The sequence below is a fragment of the Gymnodraco acuticeps genome, unplaced genomic scaffold, assembly GCF_902827175.1.
Source record: "Gymnodraco acuticeps unplaced genomic scaffold, fGymAcu1.1, whole genome shotgun sequence".
Classification (NCBI taxonomy): domain Eukaryota; kingdom Metazoa; phylum Chordata; class Actinopteri; order Perciformes; family Bathydraconidae; genus Gymnodraco; species Gymnodraco acuticeps.
In genome coordinates, this window is record NW_022991180.1 from 5,530,929 (window position 1) to 5,552,939 (window position 22,011).

Sequence of the window (22,011 nt, forward strand, 5' to 3'; positions counted from 1 at the left end):
TCTTTCCCGGGAGCCAAAACTCTAAACCCACGGGAGAGGCGCTGTCAGAATATGACGCTGAAGAGGCGGAGCTTTGCCCAAATATGGAGCTCTGACGCTTCCTGTTAAGCAGTGGCGCTCCTCTGTACGGTGCAGCCCAATAGTGCTGCAGCCCGAGAACACTCATTCGCTCCACTTTTCCTCTTGCTTAGGCCCTATATGTGGTGAGTTTGATTTTTTTAATGATATGGAAAATTCGACCGGGTGTAACCATCACACATAATGAGAAAAAATATAAATAATAATACATGATAATAACTCGGAATTCCTTGCTTATTATTTCTAGCTGGCCTGATGATTGCAATTTCCGTGATTAGTTTTATTATTAGAATTAATAGTCTTTGACATATTTATTCGATTACATTTGTGATTATTACAAATTGACTTGATGAGATTGTTTGTTCACTAATGCATCGAAAGCATCTCAATAGATACGTGAATACAGGCCATAAATCATATTTCAATAACAGCAGATCATGTTTCTTCATATAACTGATATATTTATATTGTGCATGTTTAACTCCATGCTGCGGGTTATTTTACTGTAATTACAATGTAATTAATTTAACACTGATTTCACAGAATCAGACATGATTATACATTTATTAATTTACATTTACTTTTCATTGAAAATGATTAACAACAGATGATTTACTTTTAATTGTTTTGCATGGCAGAGCAGAGGATTTATTTAATTTATGGCGTTAAGAATAACATATGAACAAAGTTTAAAACCCAGTTCCTTAGTATCCATATTATTAATGTGAAAACAAATCAATCCCACCGCTGTGCCATTTACAGAAGATTACTTTTTATGGGATAAAAATCAGAGTCACAGTGTCTCATGACATTAAACAAAGTTCAGGAAATCCATGGTTCTGTGTCTTCTTTATTTCATGCACGTCTTGAAAAATCAGTAATAATCAGAAACATCTTAATCATTTTTAAAGAGCCAACTGCCATACATGTCCGACTCTGTCCGAGAGGGGCAAGCAAGCAATTCGGTTCATTAGTGGTGAAAAGGAGGAGAGGATGGAGGGAGAGAGGGGAGGGTGCGAGGAAGAGAGATGTGTGCTATATCCTGAGCAATCTATCTAGCTGGTGCTGAGGGTTAATAGCTGCTGCCAAAGATAAGTGAATTATAAGCTGTTGCTTTCACCTCTACACAATCTATTGCCAAATTGCCCAGTCACAAAATGAGGGTGTGGATTTTATACTATTTTTATTATTTAAGAAAAATCCAAGATTTAATTTGTGGGGGTAAAAAAAATCAATGGGGCCCTTTTAAAAAACAAGTTTTTGTTCTATTACATTAAACAAACCGAGACGCATGTTGTAAATATTTTTGTCTGTTCTACCGAGATTGCACATTTCTTTTTAGCACACAACTCACTCTGCCTTTTTTTGCTGCACATTTTCAAGTCGCTTATTATAATTTAACCCCTGATTACACGCACCAAGGCGATTTAAATCTGATTATCAAATTAGGAGACTTTGAGACAAATCCTCTTAGATCTGATACTGTTGACTGGAGAAAGAAAATGGATCTCCACACCCGTCACGTAGGTAACGATGCTGTCCTGAAAGGGAGTTTTAAACCGTATTTGACAACAAATGCAGCTGCCCCGCTATTTCAGAAGATATTAGAGGAAAATGAATGCAAATCTGTGTGCAGGAGCCATCTGGACGTGGAGAGAGGGAGTCAGCTGCTCCACACACTGAGGCGCGGAGCCTGAATCCGTCTCAGCTCATTCTGTGGGATCATCTGCGTGGTGGGCTTACACCGTGGAAAATGCGCTCTCCATCATTAGGTGAAATGTTAGCATCAAAATAAAAGAAAATGTTGATCCCCGTTTATTTTAGTGGCTGCATGCATGACAACTTTGCACAGGCGTGGAATTAGAGGATCATAGTCACATTTTCAAATTTTTCACAACAAAAAAAAAGCTTGCTTCCTAACTGCACTCCTGAGGTAAGTGGGGGGTGAGGAGCAGGGAAACAAGTACAAACTGTTTGCCTCATCTCTGCATCTTGGCCGCATTGAACCAGGCTGAATGCTCGTTTAAAATGACCGCTTGATGACACGGGGGGCTGTTATCTCTTTCTTCTATTCAGTGGGCACAATAGATGAACCCCAAAAGATTTGGGCTGGACCATTGATATACAACTTAAGTCCCCGGGACGCGTGGCTCCCAATAAAAATGTACACGATGACTCCGAAGACCTCCCGTCTCGCCGGGACGAGCTTCCTCCGTATTGAGGGTGACGTCTTCTTTTTTGTGTGAATTTACGGGGCGAGGCCCTCATGATCTCCTTAAATTTGCATGTAAATGGCGACATCAGCCGATACGCGTGCCAGGGGCCAGCGGGCCTCCCAGATGTCAAGGCAAAGTCAATCAGCCGGCCGCTGCCCAGCTGTCCATTCATGCACTTTATTGGGACAACACTTTCATCACGCTCACCTGCATTGTTTCCTAATGAAATGATTGGCAAAAAAGGAGGAAGAAAGAAATCTTATTAGCACGCACCAAGCAAGTTCGCTCACGGCTTTATCACAGAGGTTGTTTTAAAGTGATCTTATTCCGATTAAATATTAATCAAATACGCCTACAGTTACGCATCACTCCAAACTCCATATGGAACAAATAGGCAGTCAGCCCACTTATTGTTTACAGCAACTCAATATTATTCCATTGTTTAGACGAATACTATGTTGTTTAGTTAAACTTTAAGTTATATTAAATAATTTATGTGTTTATTTAGGTGTAGCCATATGTTACATGCCGCGCAAAGAAAATCTCAAATGTTCTTTAATGAGGTGTACTGTCTTTGTTTAAATAATCATATCACTTGTAGCTATTTTAAAGGGTCAACTTTTATATCTGTGATTTGAGATTTTTTCTCAAAAGTGGTGGAAAACAGACAATATTTATATATATGAGATCTTTTTCAATTTAAATTAATAAAATGCTTAATACCTCATTACAATGACAGACACCTTCCAAACTTTGTTTCCAGAAGCTATTAACGTTATAGGCCTAATAAACGGACGCGCGACACTTGATATGACATATTCAAATATCAAATTAAAATACAGTTTGAACGTTATTTTTTAATTATAGGGGTAAAACACAAATGGCCAAGAGTGATGAGATCAATCATGTAGGCTGTTCGTGTCAGGCAGTAATAGCTGATAGACGGACAGCGCCCCTCGTTGGTTACACTTGAGATCATTGTGTCGATATGAGGCAGCTGTGTTCCTCAGTGACAAGTTAGCTAAATCTCAACATAGGTTTATCTAACACCCCCCCCCCGGCCCCAGTAGCGGCCAAAATATTGTTGTTTATGGGAAGGACAAACTATATATATAAAAAAATACTTAACCGAGTTAATTATAAATTTTTAAAAAACACAAGAATGACGATTTAAATAAAATAAAAAGCGTATGTATACAGCTAAAGACTAAGAAGAAGACAGCGCATTATTGTTTACATGTCGAACATTTGAATTGTCACGTTAAGATAAATTGACATTTTTTAAACGCTAATTATTATTATAAATATTATTTAGAGTTGGCTTTACATTCCACGTGTGTTTCTTTTTGACAACGTAGGACTTTTCAAATAAACACAAGCACATTATCTGGTGTGACCTCACATTTCGTCACTAACTTCTGTCAGAGTGTTCATGTTAATTGTGTTCAGTGGTGAGTTCTGTCAAGGGCATTGCCCGTGCGAACAATTTGCATTTCCATTCTGCTGTGGAAATGATGAGAGAGTTTCAGCGCGGTTTAGAGCCTCGCGGCGCAGTCTGTGGGCGAATTACATTTAAAGAAGGCGAGAGAAATTAAATAAGAAACCGAGACCACTTCAGGGCTATTAACATCTAAAATATCCCCTGGAAATTTAGACCAAAATACACATGACCAAATATCCAGCATACCTTCGCTCTTATGCAGCCACGTCTTGATTGTGTCCATCACAGCTTTTATAGGCCTGTCTAAAATTCTTTATTTAAAAAAAAAAAAAACTTATCACGCTGCCTCACATTTCTCAGTGGCATTGATGGAAGTGAGGTAAATGTGATTATTCAGCCCTAAATCGGAACATATTAACTTTTAATATAAGCGCTCTAATACCAAATGGAGTGCACTCAGAAAAACGGTTGCAAAAATTTGACTTTAAGGTCATTTACAATTCTCATAAGTAAGTATGATGTGCACATATTGCATCGGGCAATGTGGCCTCCAAAACGGGAGGCATCAGCTTTAACCTTGTTTTTTTTTTCTTGTTTTTTTTTTTTAGCCCATGTGCATGACCACACAGGCAACAGCCTTTCCCTCAATACTCAAGAGAACTTAATTTGCCTGTTGACCCCTATGATGGAGCTACTGCCAACTTCCAGTGATACTGCCCCACCTGCAGGAGTCCCATAATTCTCAAGTCACTCATGTCAAAATGTATCTTTTCTACATGTTGCATCAGTGCCTCTAATTTACTCCTAAAGGAATTGCCATCCTTAAGGTGATAAAACAAATGTGATGGGCAAGGTCTCTTTAATATGAGTGATGCAATTCATTATCACTATACATCTGAATTTTGACTTTTGTCAGATATCTCTATTAATATTGGACTGTGTTACTATTAACAGAAATGTTAATTATGATGTCAAGATGGTGAGAGTCAAGGTGAAAGCTGCACAGCAATAGCTAAAAATAATCCATGCCAGCTAGAGTACAGTAGATCCTGCAGAGGAGTGTTACTGGCAAGGGACCTTTTTGCTGCAACAAAGAGGTGGAAAAGAGGAAGTAAATGAATTAGAGTACAAGCCAGTTTCTGCCTTTGTTTCATCCACACTTGTCCTGTCCCTATTTTCCAACCTCTCCCTTTTCCTTGCTATTGGAAATGCTGCAAATTGTATAATGCTGGTCTTTGTTCTACAGAGTCAAGCCACATGAATAGCCGTCCTGAGCACAAAACACACTGACAAACTGATCATCTTAAAAAAGCAACGCCCTGGTGCTCACTTGGCCTACTTTCCACGGCAGCACTGGGACGTGGGAAGAGGAATAGAATTCAGGGGAGGATGTTCTTGCACTCTGGGAAACATTCAGTATAGTAAGTGTGATGCACATAAACATAGCCTTTGCATTGTCAACCTTAGACCGCATTTGCCCCAGATAACTAGTCCCCGTGTGCTAGACTATTCTCTTTGACTTTGCAATTGAAATCCTGAGAAGATTATGCCAAAGCTAAAAGAGGCAAACTCCAGGGTGGGATTTCAATTGTCAATTCCTGTTGGATTTGATAGCATTATGACATATAGTACACCATCTGCTACGCTTTCTGCGACTAGGTCTGCACAAGTGGAGCCTATTGATATGAACATCATTACAAGTACACCTATGGTTTTTTAATAGACAGCAATATTCAATCACTAATAATTTTCTCGCTCTTTACCATAGATGTATGACTAAGCAGGTTACAAAGCACAAGGGTAAATTAGGAAGGTGCAGGAAAGTAACCACTCCTAACTTTAGCTAAACAGACTTTCTGAAGCGCTAGATAATCTGGGGCTTCTATGTACACCGCCTAACCAAATGTCGACATCTGCGAGGGTGTGCATAAAGAAAAGCTCCTCAGAGAAACGGGGGATAATAATCTTAGTTCCCCTCACCTTCAGTTTGCCCATAGGGGTTTAAAAGGGAGATGAAGAAATCCTATGTAAACATGCCAAGTCAAATTTTCACTTGAAATGTGACATGGAGGCAAAGGCCAGCCTTGGTGCATCACTAATGCGGTTCCACACATGAGTTTTCAGTGCCCCTGGATGTAAACAATTGATGTATTCAGTCCGTGGTTTGAGAACTGACTCACTATGCACGCTTAACATGTTTGAACATCTTTCTATCCATGACTGTACGTTTAGTGCATAGGTGAAGAGCCCGGAGAAGTCAACACAAAGCTTGTACACAATCACAATCTCTGTGCTCAATAGCTTCAGCGAAAGTGAGTTTTGCTCTCCTGAGAAACATACAAAGTTTGAGCATCTGTTCCATCATGTAGTCTTTGTTGAGAAATTAAATATTGAACTGATCTAGTGTACCATGAATGTTTCACTCACATAGTGATTAGACAGACTGGAGAGGCAAGACATTGCAGCACTTTACACTCTACTTTAATACACTCTATGTGTTGTTGTTGTTGTTGTCTTTAAGTGTTCTCCACACCAGATTATAATGTTGTTGTAGAAAATGGTTATAATTGTTGCTTCAATTAGGCTTAACATGCATGTGTAATTCTAGTACATACTACCATACATGCTCATTTAAATGCAAGTTATGAATAAGTGCACACAAACACATTCATCCACTGAACACAATGAGCATTATGAGGGCAGTCCGGCTGATAGTGCACATCAATTTAATTGAAAAACAAAAAGCACAAATTAGAGTTTTGTTTTTTATTATTCAATTATCAACTTGGTAGCATCTGTTCTTATATTTTGATGTTATTGTGCAGCATATAAAAAAGGTACTGATTTAAATTAGTTTTCTTGATGGCAGTAAAAAAATAAAAACATCTTAAGCATAAAGGATTTTCTTTGTCATCATCTTTTTCTCCAAATCAACAATTGTCTCAAGGGTAAACCGCCTAATGATGTTTTTTTTAATACATTATCATGTTGGCTTAGATGAGCAGAAGAAGGTAACATGCGAGCAGGAGAAGGAAACGGTATCATCACAGAGATCATAAAATGGTGTCGTGAGTAGTCTTTTGTCCGGGACCATAGGAGAGTTCTGTTGCTAAAGGGAAGGACAAAAGCAGAAGGCGCCACGGGTATAAGGTTCCCCTGAGCAACAATGCTGAAAGTTTCAACTTGCAGCACATGGGTGTAACTTTAACTGGAATACTGTGGATCAAAGACTCACAAACAAAGTGGGTGGAAATGCTGGAGGAGTGTCTGTGCTCCAGTGAAGGACAGGTTCACTAGAGAGAAAGCGGGAGAGACCATTTATGAAACGCAGACCAGGCAATCAAGGCTAATTACTGAGGCTGTTTTTGGTGAACTCAAAGGGCAGCATGATTCAATTAACAAAATTGATGTGAATTATAATTTTTGCTTATTTAGGAAAATTAAATTACCCTACATACAAAATACGTGGTAAAATAAGCTTATCAGATATGAAACAACATAGGAATTAAATATTGTCACCGCTTCATGTGCACTTAATTGAGTAGAGGACACACAGAAGATTTTGTATTGCGTGTCAAACATTCATTCCACACTCCTGTCTTGTTGTAGAAGGTGAGGGAATTATTCAGTTCCACTTCTTTAAATAAGAAACACAGCCTTGAAATGTGTGGGGCTTAAGGCAACTCATCAGGTTAGATCAGTGCAATGTGGATGCGTAACCTTTACACTGCAGTTGAACCTGCACGCACGTGTTATGAAAGGTCCCTGTGGCACTCTCCTCTTCTGACATGGATTTGAAGACTTGCCACTTTATTAGCTGCTAAGCCCCCAATACTTGTTCTATATAGTGGAGGCCTATGTTATGAGCCGGGATCTCATTGTCTTGCGTTATTAGAGGAAGAGTGTGCAGCACTCTCTTGTCCCCCCCGAGAGAATAGCCTGACTGTTTGAAGGGAAGCTACAAGTGCAATTTAACCCATCTTATTTACAATATGATCTTTTACAAGGACATCATCGCTGCAAGGATTCACATCTAATATATCCCTGCAATGTGATTCTTCTCTGTTTTCATTGATTTGGGAGAGTATTTTGTTTGATGTTCACTTGAGCCTTTAAAAAAAAAATATATATCTCTGAATCTGTCAAGTTAGACTTCCAGATAAACTGAAAACGTCAGTGTTCTACACTCTAATTCAGTATTCTTGATATATATTTCACTGGAAACTTCTGCAATAAAATCCAAACAATTGCTTTGTTATTAAAAGGTCAAAACTGTTCATTAATAAATGTCAGTGGCCACTGAGTGCTTCATGATAATATCAACATCAGCTCAGGGAAAACAAGCAGTTTGTGATCATCACTCGTGTCAGCAGCACACACTTACCCTCCAAAATGGAAATTATCTATTGACATTGAATAATAAGTGCCATAGTGCCATCTAGTGCTCACATTTGCACACTGAACAATGACAGACCCTGCATGCACATAAACTATATCTAACATATATAGGCATAGAGCCTTACGAAAGAGGTTCAAGTGATAGAGAAATAGCACACAGTAAAGGATCGTGTAGTATTTACAATGATTGCTTGTGTGCATCAATGTGAGGTTTAACTACACTGAATGACCACACTGAAGATGTCCACTCTTGGGGGAAATAAACTCGGAGACAAAGGTTTGCCTTCCAAGCCAGGTCTCTGACTACCCTCAGTTGTGGAAAGCCTCAAGGATAATTTTCTTCAGACAATGAGACAATGTTGAAGGCTGTGCATGCAAATTATACTCTGCAATCTAAATTACAAAGACATACACAGACCTCAAGTCATCAGGCGTCGTATCTCACTCATAGGGCCTCCTGGCTGTTAGGTTGCCAGAGGATGCTATAGAAACAACAGAACAGAAATAATAAGAAAAAACACATGAGCCAAAACAAGAGTGTTGAATAATTGATTGTGTTTGTCTTTGCTGTTTGTGTGTTTGAGTGTGTGTGTGTGTGTGTGTGTGTGTGTGTGTGTGTGTGTGTGTGTGTGTGTGTGTGTGTGTGTGTGTGTGTGTGTGTGTGTGTGTGTGTGTGTGTGTGTGTGTGTGTGTGTGTGTGTGTGTGTGTGTGTGTGTGTGTGTGTGTGTGTGGTGTGTGTGTGTGTGTGTGTGTGTGTGTGTGTGTGTGTGTGTGTGTGTGTGTGTGTGTGTGTGTGTGTGTGTGAGAGAGAGAGAGAGTTAAGACTGAGGGTCTGGACAGAGCTTATGCCCCTGAGCAGAGCAGACACATCCACTGGCCAATGGTTTGTGTTAAAAACTGTCTGATGGACCAAATGTGGGGGGAAGGGTGTGTTTGTGTGTGTCGGGTGCATGTGTGAGGGTATTTACACATATGCCTTTGAGTGTAAATTGAAACAGAAATAGATGAGGACAGTAGCCGTGTTTGATTTGGTCAAAAGAGACACGATGAGCTCATGTTAAAATCATGACTGTTTTCGCATTCAGTTCAGGGAATAAAACAAAGTAAACATTTCCAGGAGACAAATGCTTGTTGTTAAACGGCTCAGAAATAGGTATGTTGTAAGATGTTAAAAAGTCAATATACCTTCATTTTGTCTATGCTGGTAATGAGCCATATTTTCTGTGGAAAATGGCTGCTTCTCCGGAGGCACCATGTCTACTGAATGTGGCCCTGATCCTGGATAAAACAGAAGGCTCACCAATCAATCTCTCCAGGTTGCCCACAGCCAGAGAAAGCAGCTGCACCACATGTTTGCCTTGCGCGATAGCGACAAGTTAACATACGGGCAGCACAGTAACCATCCACAAGCAGCCTCTAGCTGTCTTATAATGAATTCCCACCGGGATGGGGAACTATCAGAGTCAGTGGTGTTACTGGAGGCTCGGAATAAAGTCAACACCTCTCCTTATACCTGATGAAGCTACGGCAAGGCAGGAAACACACTCATACACACACATACAGTCACACAGCCACAGCACTGAACTTGTAAAAATGTGAAACATCGAATGTACACAACAATTAAGCTGTACGGTTTGTTAAATCACAAATTAGGCGCAGATCAAATGTTTCTCCTTCACACTGCGAGGGTGAATACAAACGGTTTGTTATGTTTTTAATAGTGTGCTGTTACTCAAGGCAGCTGTTTTTTTTAATTAATGAGTTGTATACATAATAAAGACCATTGTAGAATTCAAAACAACTTGTTTCAATTATTTCTGAGCTATATTAAGCATCCCTTATTCTGTCCTTACGTATAGAATATTAACCACACTTCATAATGATGTCAAATCAAGTGTTTGTTTTTACTGTATCCAACAAGTAACATCTGCACAGCCTCATCAGATAGAGGTAAAAGCCACTGCAAACCCATTAGGTGCAGTGTGGAATTATACAGGGCTCCTTGTGTTGAAGTCAAGGATGTTTTAAAGACTTAAGCGGTTCTTAAAATAACGATGGTGTTACAACAGTGGTGATGGATCTGTTTTTAATGTAAAGGTAAAATCCCTACATCTATATACTAATTGCATTATTAACTATATAAGTGTTAAAGCTTACTGGGGTATATATTTAAAGACACTTTGCATCAGTTTGATAAGCATGTTGGGGAACACATGTATAATGTACAATTGTTACACTAGTTCAAATATGTGCCCTGTGAGCATTTTTAATGTCACCATTTTTTCTATGAATAGCCAAAGACCATCCAGCTTGTATGTATACAGCAGGTACAAGTTGGCCCACCTTTATATATAGATATTGATATAGTCTTCCTAACCTCCAGGCCTCTGCTCTGCTGCTCCCCATGGGACGATGTGAGTGATGAGAGGAATGTGCAGCTGGAGATGCTGGGGAGAAGGTTTTGGTGAGATTTGGTCCAGGTCTTTCTGGGTGCATCTCTATATGTTCACTTGGCACCTCCAGGACAATCTGCAGATGCAGCAAACAAAAAGTTTAAAACCACTATGGAGGCAAAACCAACTGTGTGTATCCAAAGCCTATAATCACAGTGGCTTAAAACGAGGACAGGTGATTAACTAGCTTCAATTACACGAGGGACCAGTAATATTTGGTTAAAAATGAGCACCATTTGTTAATGATGCCTTTTGGGCCACTATGCTATTTTTGGATAAAAAGTCAAACAAGAATAAACTGGCAACATGCAAACAGGAGATGTTTTTTTCTTATTCCCTTCCTTATTTCAGCTGAATATAGTTTATATTTGAATAGTGTATTTATATCAACTGGTTAACAGAAAAGTACAAAAGTATTCTGTTTTATCCACAGAAATGTGGCCTAGATATATTCTCATCAGCACTTACCATTTTTGTATTTGTCTGAATGTGACTTTTTCCCCCTATGGGCTGTCCTCCTCCTCCCAATTCTTGACAAGGCAAACCCTTCAGAGAATGCTGTTTAAAGAAAAATAATCATTGAACTAAAAACAACTACCGAAGCTACAACATATTTTTTCCGATTTGAGCATAATGTTCTCACAGAAATAGAGAAATAATATAGATATAAATGGCATATTTTTTATGGAATCTGAGCAGCACTGGGTTGAGCAGAATATGAAAAGATAGTTGGATGGATAGATAGATGAATAGATAATACAACATAGGTTGTTGTCTGTGAAATAGAGAATGGATGTGTTTGCATTCAGTGTAATACCTATAGAAGTGGAATATACCCAACATGTATAAACTGGATTTTCATAATTTCACCACTAGATGTCACCCACTGACCATAGAATAAAAACGGGTGTACTTGTAAGGTGTCACATCATTTTGAGTTAGGAAGGACCATTGATTATCTAACATTAACATCAACCAAGCAAAAAAAAAGAAAAAAGTGTCATCATAAATAGTATAAATTGTTAATATTTGTGTGAGTTGTGTGCCCTGGGCCTACTTATATCCCTGCCAGGACTTAAGCAATTACTTACATTATGTACATTTATGAAACGTAGATGGTCAAAGACTTAAAGATAAGAACATGTTAATGCTGTTTATGCAGGCTATTTTTTGTTGATTTGGTTTTGTTGGCTTCAACATCTCGGTGTGAATGCAATCTGACCAACCTATCATAATCTGAATTGGATTTAACAGGCTGCATAGGCAGGTATTGATATATAATGTAAACACATAAAGTTAAATGCATAGAAAAGCCATGCTGGATGCACATTTAACAATATGATGCTCAGGAGGATGGATGGAGCCAGGATGTGGCATGTGTGCATGACGTCATTTCTCCATGTACTGTGCGCCATTTTGGAAGAAAAAAATCTCGGATAATTTCCGTGGTCTTGACAGATCTGGACCCGAGTCTTCACACTGATTGTGGATGCTATCTATTTCTCCGAGCAAGCCTCATTGGTTGATTAAGTTTCGCAAGCCGTGTACAGCAAGAGCTGCTACATGAAGCAATGGCGGGTAAGCTACTTTTGAAGGGAGGCAAAGGACCCACCTCACTTGGTGTGTGTGATGGCCTGAATCTGCAAGTTAGCTAGCCAATGTTAGCGCTGGCAAGCTAAGTTGCTAGTTGTCAAACTGTGTCACTGTCAGGTCATTTTATTGTCAGACCAAACCCGAGTCACACACAAACTAACGCTTTGTTATTTTCTACAGGAGTTGCAGGAGGAAATGATTTTCAGTGGTGTTTCTCTCAAGTGAAAGGAGCGATAGATGAAGATGTTGCGGAAGGTATGTAGCTAACGTTAGCTCGGCTAAAACGATGGGAAGCTAGCTTGATGGTCTGATGATGAGGATGCTCTGTGGGCTTCACATGAGATGCACGATAGCTGGATGTTTACACATGTTTTAATATTGGACGGCTATTGTGGGTGCTGCGATGCTGTTGGTGGATCAGTTGCACAAACGCCCTTTCCTGTGCATTACTGTGTGTCGCTAGCTAGCTGTATGCTAGGTGGTGGCTAAGCTATTAAAGGGGAGCGACCGTGTCCATGACGTCAATGGGCTGCGTCCATAAATTGTCTAGTGACATCATGCTTGTTTTCATTCATACTTCAATGGGTGTACATGTTGTGCAATTTGACTCCGTGTGCCTGTGATGCTTTATTCCAGTGAATTGTCTCTAGCCTGTAGCCTAACACAGTAGCATGATTCGTGTTGTCATCAGAAATATGATGGTAAAAACTGAGCTATAGAGTGACTCACTCTGATTTCTGTGCATTTTCAGCTGACATAATCTCAACAGTTGAGTTCAACTATTCTGGAGAATTACTTGCAACTGGAGATAAAGGAGGAAGAGTAGTGATATTCCAACATGAACAAGAGGTAAGGCTCACATGGAGTGAGTGTGTTCATCAACAGCATTTTGTCTGAAGTTATATCCTGACTGACTGCAATAATAATGTTTAAACCACATGACTTGTGTTTGTTTTCAGTCAAAGAATCGTCCACACTTGCGCGGGGAGTACAACGTCTATAGCACTTTTCAGAGTCATGAGCCAGAATTTGACTATTTGAAAAGTTTAGAAATCGAGGAAAAAATTAATAAAATAAGATGGCTACCCCAACAAAATGCTGCTCACTTTCTACTTTCGACAAATGGTAAGAGTTTGTTTTCTATGTATTTTGATAATTTGGAAATGTTAGTTTTTGAAACTAAGATGCAACTTGATCCCTGTCAGGTAATTGTTGTCTCCTCTTCTTATCTATTTTTGTCAGATAAAACTATCAAATTGTGGAAAATAAGTGAAAGAGATAAAAGAGCAGAAGGTTACAACCTGAAAGATGAAGATGGACGACTTAGAGACCCCTTTAGAATCACCTCTTTACGGGTATGTTTAATCATTCGACAGACCTGTCTAATTTTTGAACAGGTTTTTCTATATATTGTCTAAAAATGCATGTTGTTTGTTTCAGGTACCAGTACTGATGCCAATGGATCTCATGGTAGAAGCAAGCCCACGGAGGATCTTTGCAAATGCGCACACCTATCACATTAATTCCATTTCTGTAAATAGTGATCATGAAACGTACCTCTCGGCAGATGACCTAAGAATAAATCTATGGCACATGGAAATCACAGACAGAAGTTTTAGTATCCTTTTTCGTCATCAGAAATACATCTATTCGATATGTGGCTTATAGTCTCTGCATTGTAACATGATGAAACATAAGACTGCTTGTTCCTTAACAGTGTGTTCCCAGATATTGTAGACATCAAGCCCGCCAACATGGAGGAACTGACAGAAGTAATCACAGCTGCTGAGTGCCATCCACACCAATGCAATGTATTTGTGTACAGCAGTAGCAAAGGCACCATCCGCCTTTGTGACATGCGAGCAGCGGCACTCTGCGACAGGCACTCAAAGTGTAAGTATTTCAACTGTATGCTGCAATGTGTAGTCAATCGATAGGTGTTGAATAGAACAATTCATTCATAAATACTTTTGATAGATTTGTTACTGTAATATTGCCATTGTTTGACATCCAGTATTTTTTTGAAAAAAATACTGGATGTCAAACAATTTATCTAAACTAATATGGTTGTGATAGATATTCATTTTTAGTAGAGTTTTCTTTTTCATGCCAAGATTGTGTTGATATCTGTTACCTATTATTAAAAAGACAAAATGCGTATTAATTTAGGACTAAGAATCGGGGATTTTTCCATCTTTGTTTTAGTCTTTGAGGAGCCAGAGGATCCGAGCAGCCGATCCTTTTTTTCTGAGATCATCTCCTCCATCTCGGACGTGAAGTTCAGTCACAGCGGACGCTATATGATGACACGTGACTACCTCTCCGTCAAAGTGTGGGACCTCAACATGGAGAACAGGCCAGTGGAGACGTATCAGGTGCATAAACATACTTCTCTAGTGATTTCAAATACAACATGTAACCATGTGTGTGAGAACAATAATAAGCAGTGCAGTGCCTAAAAAAAAGATCTCTGAGGGACTGAATAAATTGCTATTTCTTACATAGACTGAAAAGCACTAAGTTCTATTTTTGTAATCATGGCAATTAAGTCAGGACTTTCCCAAAGTGATATAACATCAAGCATGTGGTGCCGTACCCCTCCCCTGCTACTTTACACTTTTTCTTTTTTTCAACACCAAGTATTGCTTGAGTCGATTCACACTTCAACTATATCAACGGCTCAAGTGAATATTTTTGCTTAAAGTTCTGCGTTTTGTTTCAGGTCCATGAATACCTTCGCAGTAAGCTCTGCTCCTTGTATGAAAACGACTGTATCTTTGACAAGTTTGAGTGCTGCTGGAATGGCAGTGACAGGTATGTGTCCAAACGCTTGTACGCCTTTGCTTTTTAGTTGTTTATTGTGTTTCTAAATAATAGGTTTTACTATATTACTAACTTATTTGACTTTGTATTTGTTTTTCTCATGTTTGACAACTGCTTATTTTCTCTCTTCACCAGTGCCATCATGACCGGCTCCTACAACAACTTCTTCCGAATGTTTGACCGCAACACCAGGCGGGACATCACACTGGAGGCGTCCCGGGAGAGCAGCAAACCACGGGCTACGCTCAAACCGCGCAAAGTGTCCACTGGTGGCAAGAGGAAGAAGGATGAGATCAGCGTGGACAGCCTGGACTTCAACAAGAAGATCCTCCACACTGCCTGGCACCCCAAAGATAACGTGATAGCTGTGGCAGCCACCAACAACTTGTACATTTTCCAGGACAAAATCAACTAGAAGATTTGGGGCTCCAGAGGATAGGGCTTTTACCGTACCTGTGTAGTTAAGCCTACTACTTGTCTATCTGTATAAGAAGAAACAGCCTCGTTGTTCTCCTGGTGAAGAATTCGAAAGCACGCGTCTACTTTTTTTGCCACAGGAGGTTGATCCATAGGCCTGTTTTATTTTGAGTCTGAGCTTAGGTTGTTTTTGCCTTTGGCACCAGGGCAATCGACATGCCACCTGACCCAGAAAACCCAATTCGGGTCTAATTGACGGAATGGCACTCCCTAGAGGTCAGGTCAAACTCTTGAACGTTGGTGTTTGTGTTGACATTTTAAGCCTTCATTTCATGATTTAACGACAGAACTCTTGGAAGCCCTTAAAATGACGTCTTGTCAAAGTTGTAACATCATCTCAAAGATTTTGGGCTTTCTGAAGCACGGATTAATGGCCAATAAGCCTAACTGTAACATTCCCCCCATTGGCCATGTATTCAGGCCAAACTACAGGTGGAAGAGGCCATGAATTTGGAAAGTGGACTTGTTTCTTTTCTTTCCCCTTCCTCTTACTTTACCCAGTAAATACGGTGACATAATTTCACTGACTGTATCTACTCAAGTACACCTTGTCATCCACATAATAAAAAGAAACTAAAACTACAGATGTGTTTTTAAATTTAGAAGTATGTATTAAAACATGTTTATTGCTTTGCATGTTTTTATGTTGTAGAGAGGTGGAAAATGTCCAGTCACACCACTGTCTTTGAGCAGATCAAGCAAACTTGTTATGGAAATACCATTTGGGGCTACCAGTTTCAGAACCACTGTGGGAGACAACTGATAATGTGTTGGTGTCAAGAGATTAATTTCTTGTTTTTGACCATGTTTAGGGTGTAGGCTGGAAACTACATGGCACAAGATGGAGCCCAGGACAAAGGGAATCTGCAGCCTTAATACCTACTTCTATCAGTGACAGCTACTGTACAAGTTATGTCCCCAAACGTTTTACAAACCTCATGTGCATTATTTGTAAATCCTATTTTATAGAGTTATGTCCTCATATACTGCTGCTATATGTGGCTGTCTATGAAAACACAGGAGGAAATTGCACACCCTACAGTTTATGTAATAAGAGTGCCTCCTAATCATGTAATAAGTAAGAAATTCAGACAGGCCTCGTTCATGTGCCCTTACTCATTTATTAGGGATGTCACCCAAACTTAAACCGTATTGCAAATGTGGATCTTATCTCCGTAGTTGTGAATGCAGAAATGAAGGTTGACTACACAAAACATATACTGATGACATTAAAACAACACATATTAATGCATTGTCTTTGTCCATTGATTCCTAACATGGTGGCAATGTATTCACTTGTTTATTATTTTGACCAAAGTTCAATAAAATTTTAATTGTGTTCATCTGCATGTGGTCCTTTCCTTAATAAATCCATGTTTTTGAATACTGGTTAAAAATCCATCAGGGCCATATGTGTATTTCCAACTTGTATTGTGTAGTATGATCAATATCATGGACCATAACAGTCCTCTTTAACACTTATCACAATTGGCAAATAATTGAGCAAGCAATAATAGATGCAGTCACGTTAATACGAGGCTTATGATCCATAAGAAAACAAATAAAAGTTACATGTCAAAACAATTTCCTTTCTCCAAAGCTGATCTTCAAAACTCTGTGTATCCTTTCAAATCAAAGTGATATCTCATTGCAAAATGAAAAAGGCATGGTGTACAATATATAGTTCCCTAACGTGCAGATTTAAGGAGCAGGAAGCAGCAAAACGGCCATCTCCAGGCCAGAACTAGGACTACAGCAAAGAGCAGAGGATAGGTCACTGTTGTGTTCAGGAGTAAACACCATGAGACAGCAATGACAGATCCTTAACTCTAACACAGGTGTGAGCTAAGAGGGGCCCTCAATGAAATTTGACCGTGTTACATGGCCACCTCCCATTGATCATCAAAAGGTCCCATTTTAAGGCATGCCGAGGTGGTCACATCAAGGTGACATGGTGTAGCAACAGACCACCGTCCTACTTAGTAGGTGCTGTGGGAGGTAAGGCGCTTCCCAATGTATATCCTAAAAGAAGAGAGACAAACATGTCAAAAAAGATGGTACTGAGAACAAAATATACAACAAAAGAAAACAGGGGAAACACTGATGTTCACATTTGAAGGCTCTACTTTATCAGAATAATACTATCAATACAAAAATATCTGTTCCATGTTACGTTTGTCTTAAGTAATTAATAAACATACATATTTACCATTGATTACTACTGGAACTTAACATAACCTTCTGACAATGCACATGACAAAGGTATAAATAGTACACTACTATGAGTTATTTTTACCGTTTGCCCACAAAATATAATATATTTGTTGGTCGAACGCACTTATTGTAAGTCGCTTTGGATAAAAGCGTCAGCTAAATGCAATGTAATCTAATCTAATGTAAAGTATGATACACTGAACATGAGAAAAAAATATAGGGCTGCCACTTTCTACAGGGTATTTGAGTTTTGGAACTGCTTTTTGTGTTACTGCAATACTGTTATCTTCTATGCTACATATGTTTAGAGGTACAACAGTTGTCCTGCAAAAAAACATGTAAACACTACACTGGAATCCATCACTCTGAAGTAATTGTCAGGCCATTTAATGCAGAGACTAACACTCGAGAACCACTAAATTATTCATGGTGTGTGGGTGCAGTTAAAGGTCTGTTTGCATCAGTGATGTTTCAAAACAAAATGGAAAACTAGTCTATATGTTCATGTATTATTATATGAAAAATACCAAATAAATCATGTCAAATTATTTGATTATGTATAGGCGAGTACATCAATTGAATGTGGTAAAAATCTGGGCTTTAAACATTTTTTATAAATCCTTTTGCAATGTTCTGCAATGTTTTTAGTTGTTCTGAGTTACTGTAATATTGCCATAGCTTAGAGATGTAATTATGAGGCTTACCCTAGGCCAACAGCCAGTATGTGAGAAATGATTAATGAAGGAAGGAAAAGCTTCAGAAAGTCAGCAGAGAGAACGCCTCCCTTCTTCATGACGCTGGTGTTCCTGATGCTGAGAGAGGTCGTGCGGTTAGGGTACTTCAGCAGGAACTCCCTACAGAGAAGCACATCAATGTTTCACTGTTATGAATACATAGAAATCAATGAGTGCCAGTTTATTATCACATCAACACCTCTACTTACACAAACAATACAGTAAGAAATCACAGTCTCAGATATATATACATACACTAATATGTGTAAGAGATTATAGAGCTTTATATTTGTTCGCTAACCATGTTCCATTATTGTTATCACTGCCATTTTCTCATATGTGGTGATTAGATCATAATTGTATTCAGACGGTTTAATAGTCATCAATGATTTGCATCTATAAATACCGAACAGCACATTTTTGTTATAAAATAATCATACTAAGAGTTACCACATGAGCACTTACTTTGGTGGATTGTTCTCAGGTCGACTGGACCAGTCCCAGATCCAGTCAGCGTTTTTCTTCATAATGTTCTCCACTTCCCATCTTCTTTCCTGAAAGTCTTCATCTGACTGAAAACAGTAAATGTGGAAAATCAAGCAACAACTCGGCCATAACTGATATTAAATAAAGCAACATTATGCTGTAAAACACCATATGAAATGTTGAGTAAAATTGTACCTGTGAGCTGTTTGTCTCTGATCCTCTACACAGAAGAAGAGGGGTCTGGGCTCTAAGAGGGCTAGTGTGAAGAAGACAACACAAAAAGGTCAGTTAAGAGTGACACATAGATGATCAGTATTACACAACATACAAGTAAAACAACTGTGCTTCCCTTCCCCCATTACAAACCTGTTGCACTGAGAACTTCCTCTGGAGCTGTTTTTGCCTGACTCGTGCTGTGCATCTACCAGCATTTTCTCCATGTCACACTCCTGGAAGGACATGGGGATTTGTTCCTGGCTTCCATGCTGACTAGTGTTTTGAGAGCCATTGCCACTGAAATTCAGCTCAACCCAGGAACCTTAAATCAAAAACATAGTTTTAACACATTACATTTGAAGGGTATCCATAATGGCATCATTGGTCTATACTTTGTTTTGTCCCCCTGGATGTGTATTATTGTAAATTAAATTGTAATTTGTCGTATTTCTATTTGTATCTATAGTATTTTATGCTTTCTTTATTAATATTTAGTCATTTTTGGCCCTTTACTCTGCTGTCACAAAGTAAATGTCCCCTTTGTCGGGTGGATAAAGGTTTGAGCAGGACTAACACACAGGCTAGGGCTAAATTAGAAAAATAAACAGAGGCACCCTGTAATCTTCCTTGAGGTCATTTTGATGGTACAACAATACAGTTTAACCTTATTTACTGACTATGCCGCTGGGTTTATAATCTTTGTAGGGCTCTCCACGTCTCGAAAAAACATAGGTAGCGTTGAGCTTTAACATAGCAAGTTATCCAGATACATCGAGTGTTTACCTCCGGGCTAAGCATAGTAATAACGCTGTGATTCCCTACTTTCAGCTAGCATAACTACTGGTTAGCTACAAGATGTTTCGTCCGTTATTCGTTACCTTGCAAACTGTCGTCCGATGAAATCTCCTTTTGCTGCGACATTTTACTGGTGTGATCTTGAAGGTCCAGCCGTTCGTTTTAAATGCATACGTGTAATCGAAATAATGGCGAAATGCCTAAGCAAGCAGCTGGAGCACCAACCACCACAATAACAATGACGCAATATTGTGTTTATCTTAAATGTGATTGGCTCGCAGAGCACGCAGAAAGAGAGTGTGCCACCCTGAAGAGCGCGCATGCCCAAACACGCTCTCTGAACAACCTCAATAACATGATTAGCAAGTTTCATATAAGCTGTTTTATAACATTATGTTTACAGCCCAAAGAGAACGTGTCAGCTCATTTCACATGTTGGTTGAACCTTAGTTGTTAGCAGTTACACACACCTGTCTGTAGATGGCAGTCATTGCTCATTACTCTCAGTCTCTCTCAGTTGTTGTTATAAAGTTGTTATAAAGGCCACACAAATCTAACTATTAAACTGCATAAGGTGCAAACATTTGACCTTTAATTACAAACATATATATATTTGCTGTAGTCAATAATATACTACATTACACATATACTTTCTGTTGCATTGTCTTATGCTCCTGTCCTGTGTGCCAACCACAATGAACACTTGCAGGTTTAGAGAGTGTTTGCAATCTGCCCTGAGGAGCAACGAATTAACCAAGGAAAACCTATTACTAAGTGTCTAAGGGCTTATTTTAATTAACTATTCCCCAAGTGACTTACAACGAGTGACTATTGACAAGGTAAAACACAATATTGTCGCTGAGTTCTTAGAGAGGCATCTCCAAATTTGAGACTGGCAAATGTAATTATGTTTGCTCCCGTGGAGATTAGCATGACTGATTATTTTTGCAAAATCTAATTATTTCTGCAAATGAGGGGGTTTATTATTCCTGGTTGTGTTCTCCTTCCTGGCAGATCAGTTTACATGGAATTTACTAGATTATTTAAAACAGACATAATTTTCTTGGGTAATCACTAAAAAAGTTAATTCTGCAGTTTTCCTCAAAACACAGGCAAGCACAAACAGGCAATATTAATTCAATTCACTTTGGTGCTGCATCATGATTTTGTTTCACAATTCACTGTTTTAATAATCTGTTAGTTCACGGTGTTATTACTGGAATTGGTAAGTATGCCTGATTTTTTCTAATTCATCTAATTTGGTTCAGGACCATGCTCAAAAGATATTGAGCACAAACAGAACATATCATTTTAACAGTATTGAGAGAGCAGTTAATGAGGAATGGTGCATAGACAGCTTAAAAAAAAGACATAAACCAAAAATAAAATAATTCTGTCACAGCAATGGTGAAAAAGCATGCCTTGTGTCATACTGCACACATGCACTTGTAAGCACATGCACTTGTAAGCCACACAGATAGATCATCCAGACTACGGATATGAACAGAAAAGGGCATTGTGAGGATGAGTAATAAGTGCCATCATATGGTGTATGAAACGTTGGGTTACGTATTGTAACCCTTGTTATATTAGCACAGGCGGAGCCCTCTACTGGACTCTATGAATACTACCTTACCCTGCGAGCATTCTCCCACTGACGGAGCGTCCACACAGCAGCGTGCGTTGACGCTTGGAGGTGGGCGTATCTGAAGCTTGGGGGATTTTTTGCGAGCAACGCGACCAACAACCAATCACATGAATCTCCCGCCCCCGACATACAAAGCAATAGCAATGTTAAAACGAAGTAAACTGGATATAAAATCCCCAAAGAGGCGAAAACCTACCAGTTTCATCCACTGTCTCTGCCACCTCCCTCCATGCCTCGCTCCTCCGGTTTGTATCCCGGTAGATGAACAGAGACTGATCATACAGCACCGGGTGATTCACTACCGCTATAATGAATTTTCCCTCCATTTTTTGGAATATGAGGAAATTACCTGCGTAGTCTCTCCCAGCATACACGTGGTTTGATTGGCTAGCGCTTGTACTGGCAGATTTGCATAAACGGGATTTCATTGGCTGACGC

The 22,011-nt window shown here is 39.2% G+C and overlaps 2 protein-coding genes across 2 annotated transcripts; one reads left to right on the forward strand and one right to left on the reverse strand.

Moving 5' to 3' along the window:
* Window positions 1–11,948: 11,948 nt before the first annotated feature.
* On the forward strand, window positions 11,949–16,062 carry ppp2r2d (protein phosphatase 2, regulatory subunit B, delta). The gene is made up of 10 exons (XM_034237861.1): window positions 11,949–12,165; window positions 12,361–12,435; window positions 12,932–13,029; window positions 13,140–13,305; window positions 13,423–13,535; window positions 13,621–13,798; window positions 13,909–14,073; window positions 14,386–14,555; window positions 14,903–14,994; window positions 15,139–16,062. Exons 1-10 carry the CDS (start codon window positions 12,159–12,161, stop codon window positions 15,416–15,418), a joined length of 1,344 nt encoding a protein of 447 aa, XP_034093752.1. The 5' UTR covers window positions 11,949–12,158; the 3' UTR covers window positions 15,419–16,062.
* Window positions 16,063–16,587: 525 nt separating this feature from the next.
* On the reverse strand, window positions 16,588–20,244 carry bnip4 (BCL2 interacting protein 4). Its single transcript, XM_034237862.1, has 6 exons — window positions 20,009–20,244; window positions 19,281–19,452; window positions 19,110–19,170; window positions 18,894–19,000; window positions 18,399–18,548; window positions 16,588–17,502 (listed from the first exon to the last, which is right to left on the reverse strand). The coding sequence occupies exons 1-6, from the start codon at window positions 20,049–20,051 to the stop codon at window positions 17,460–17,462; spliced, it is 576 nt and encodes a 191-aa protein (XP_034093753.1). The 5' UTR covers window positions 20,052–20,244; the 3' UTR covers window positions 16,588–17,459.
* Window positions 20,245–22,011: the final 1,767 nt, after the last annotated feature.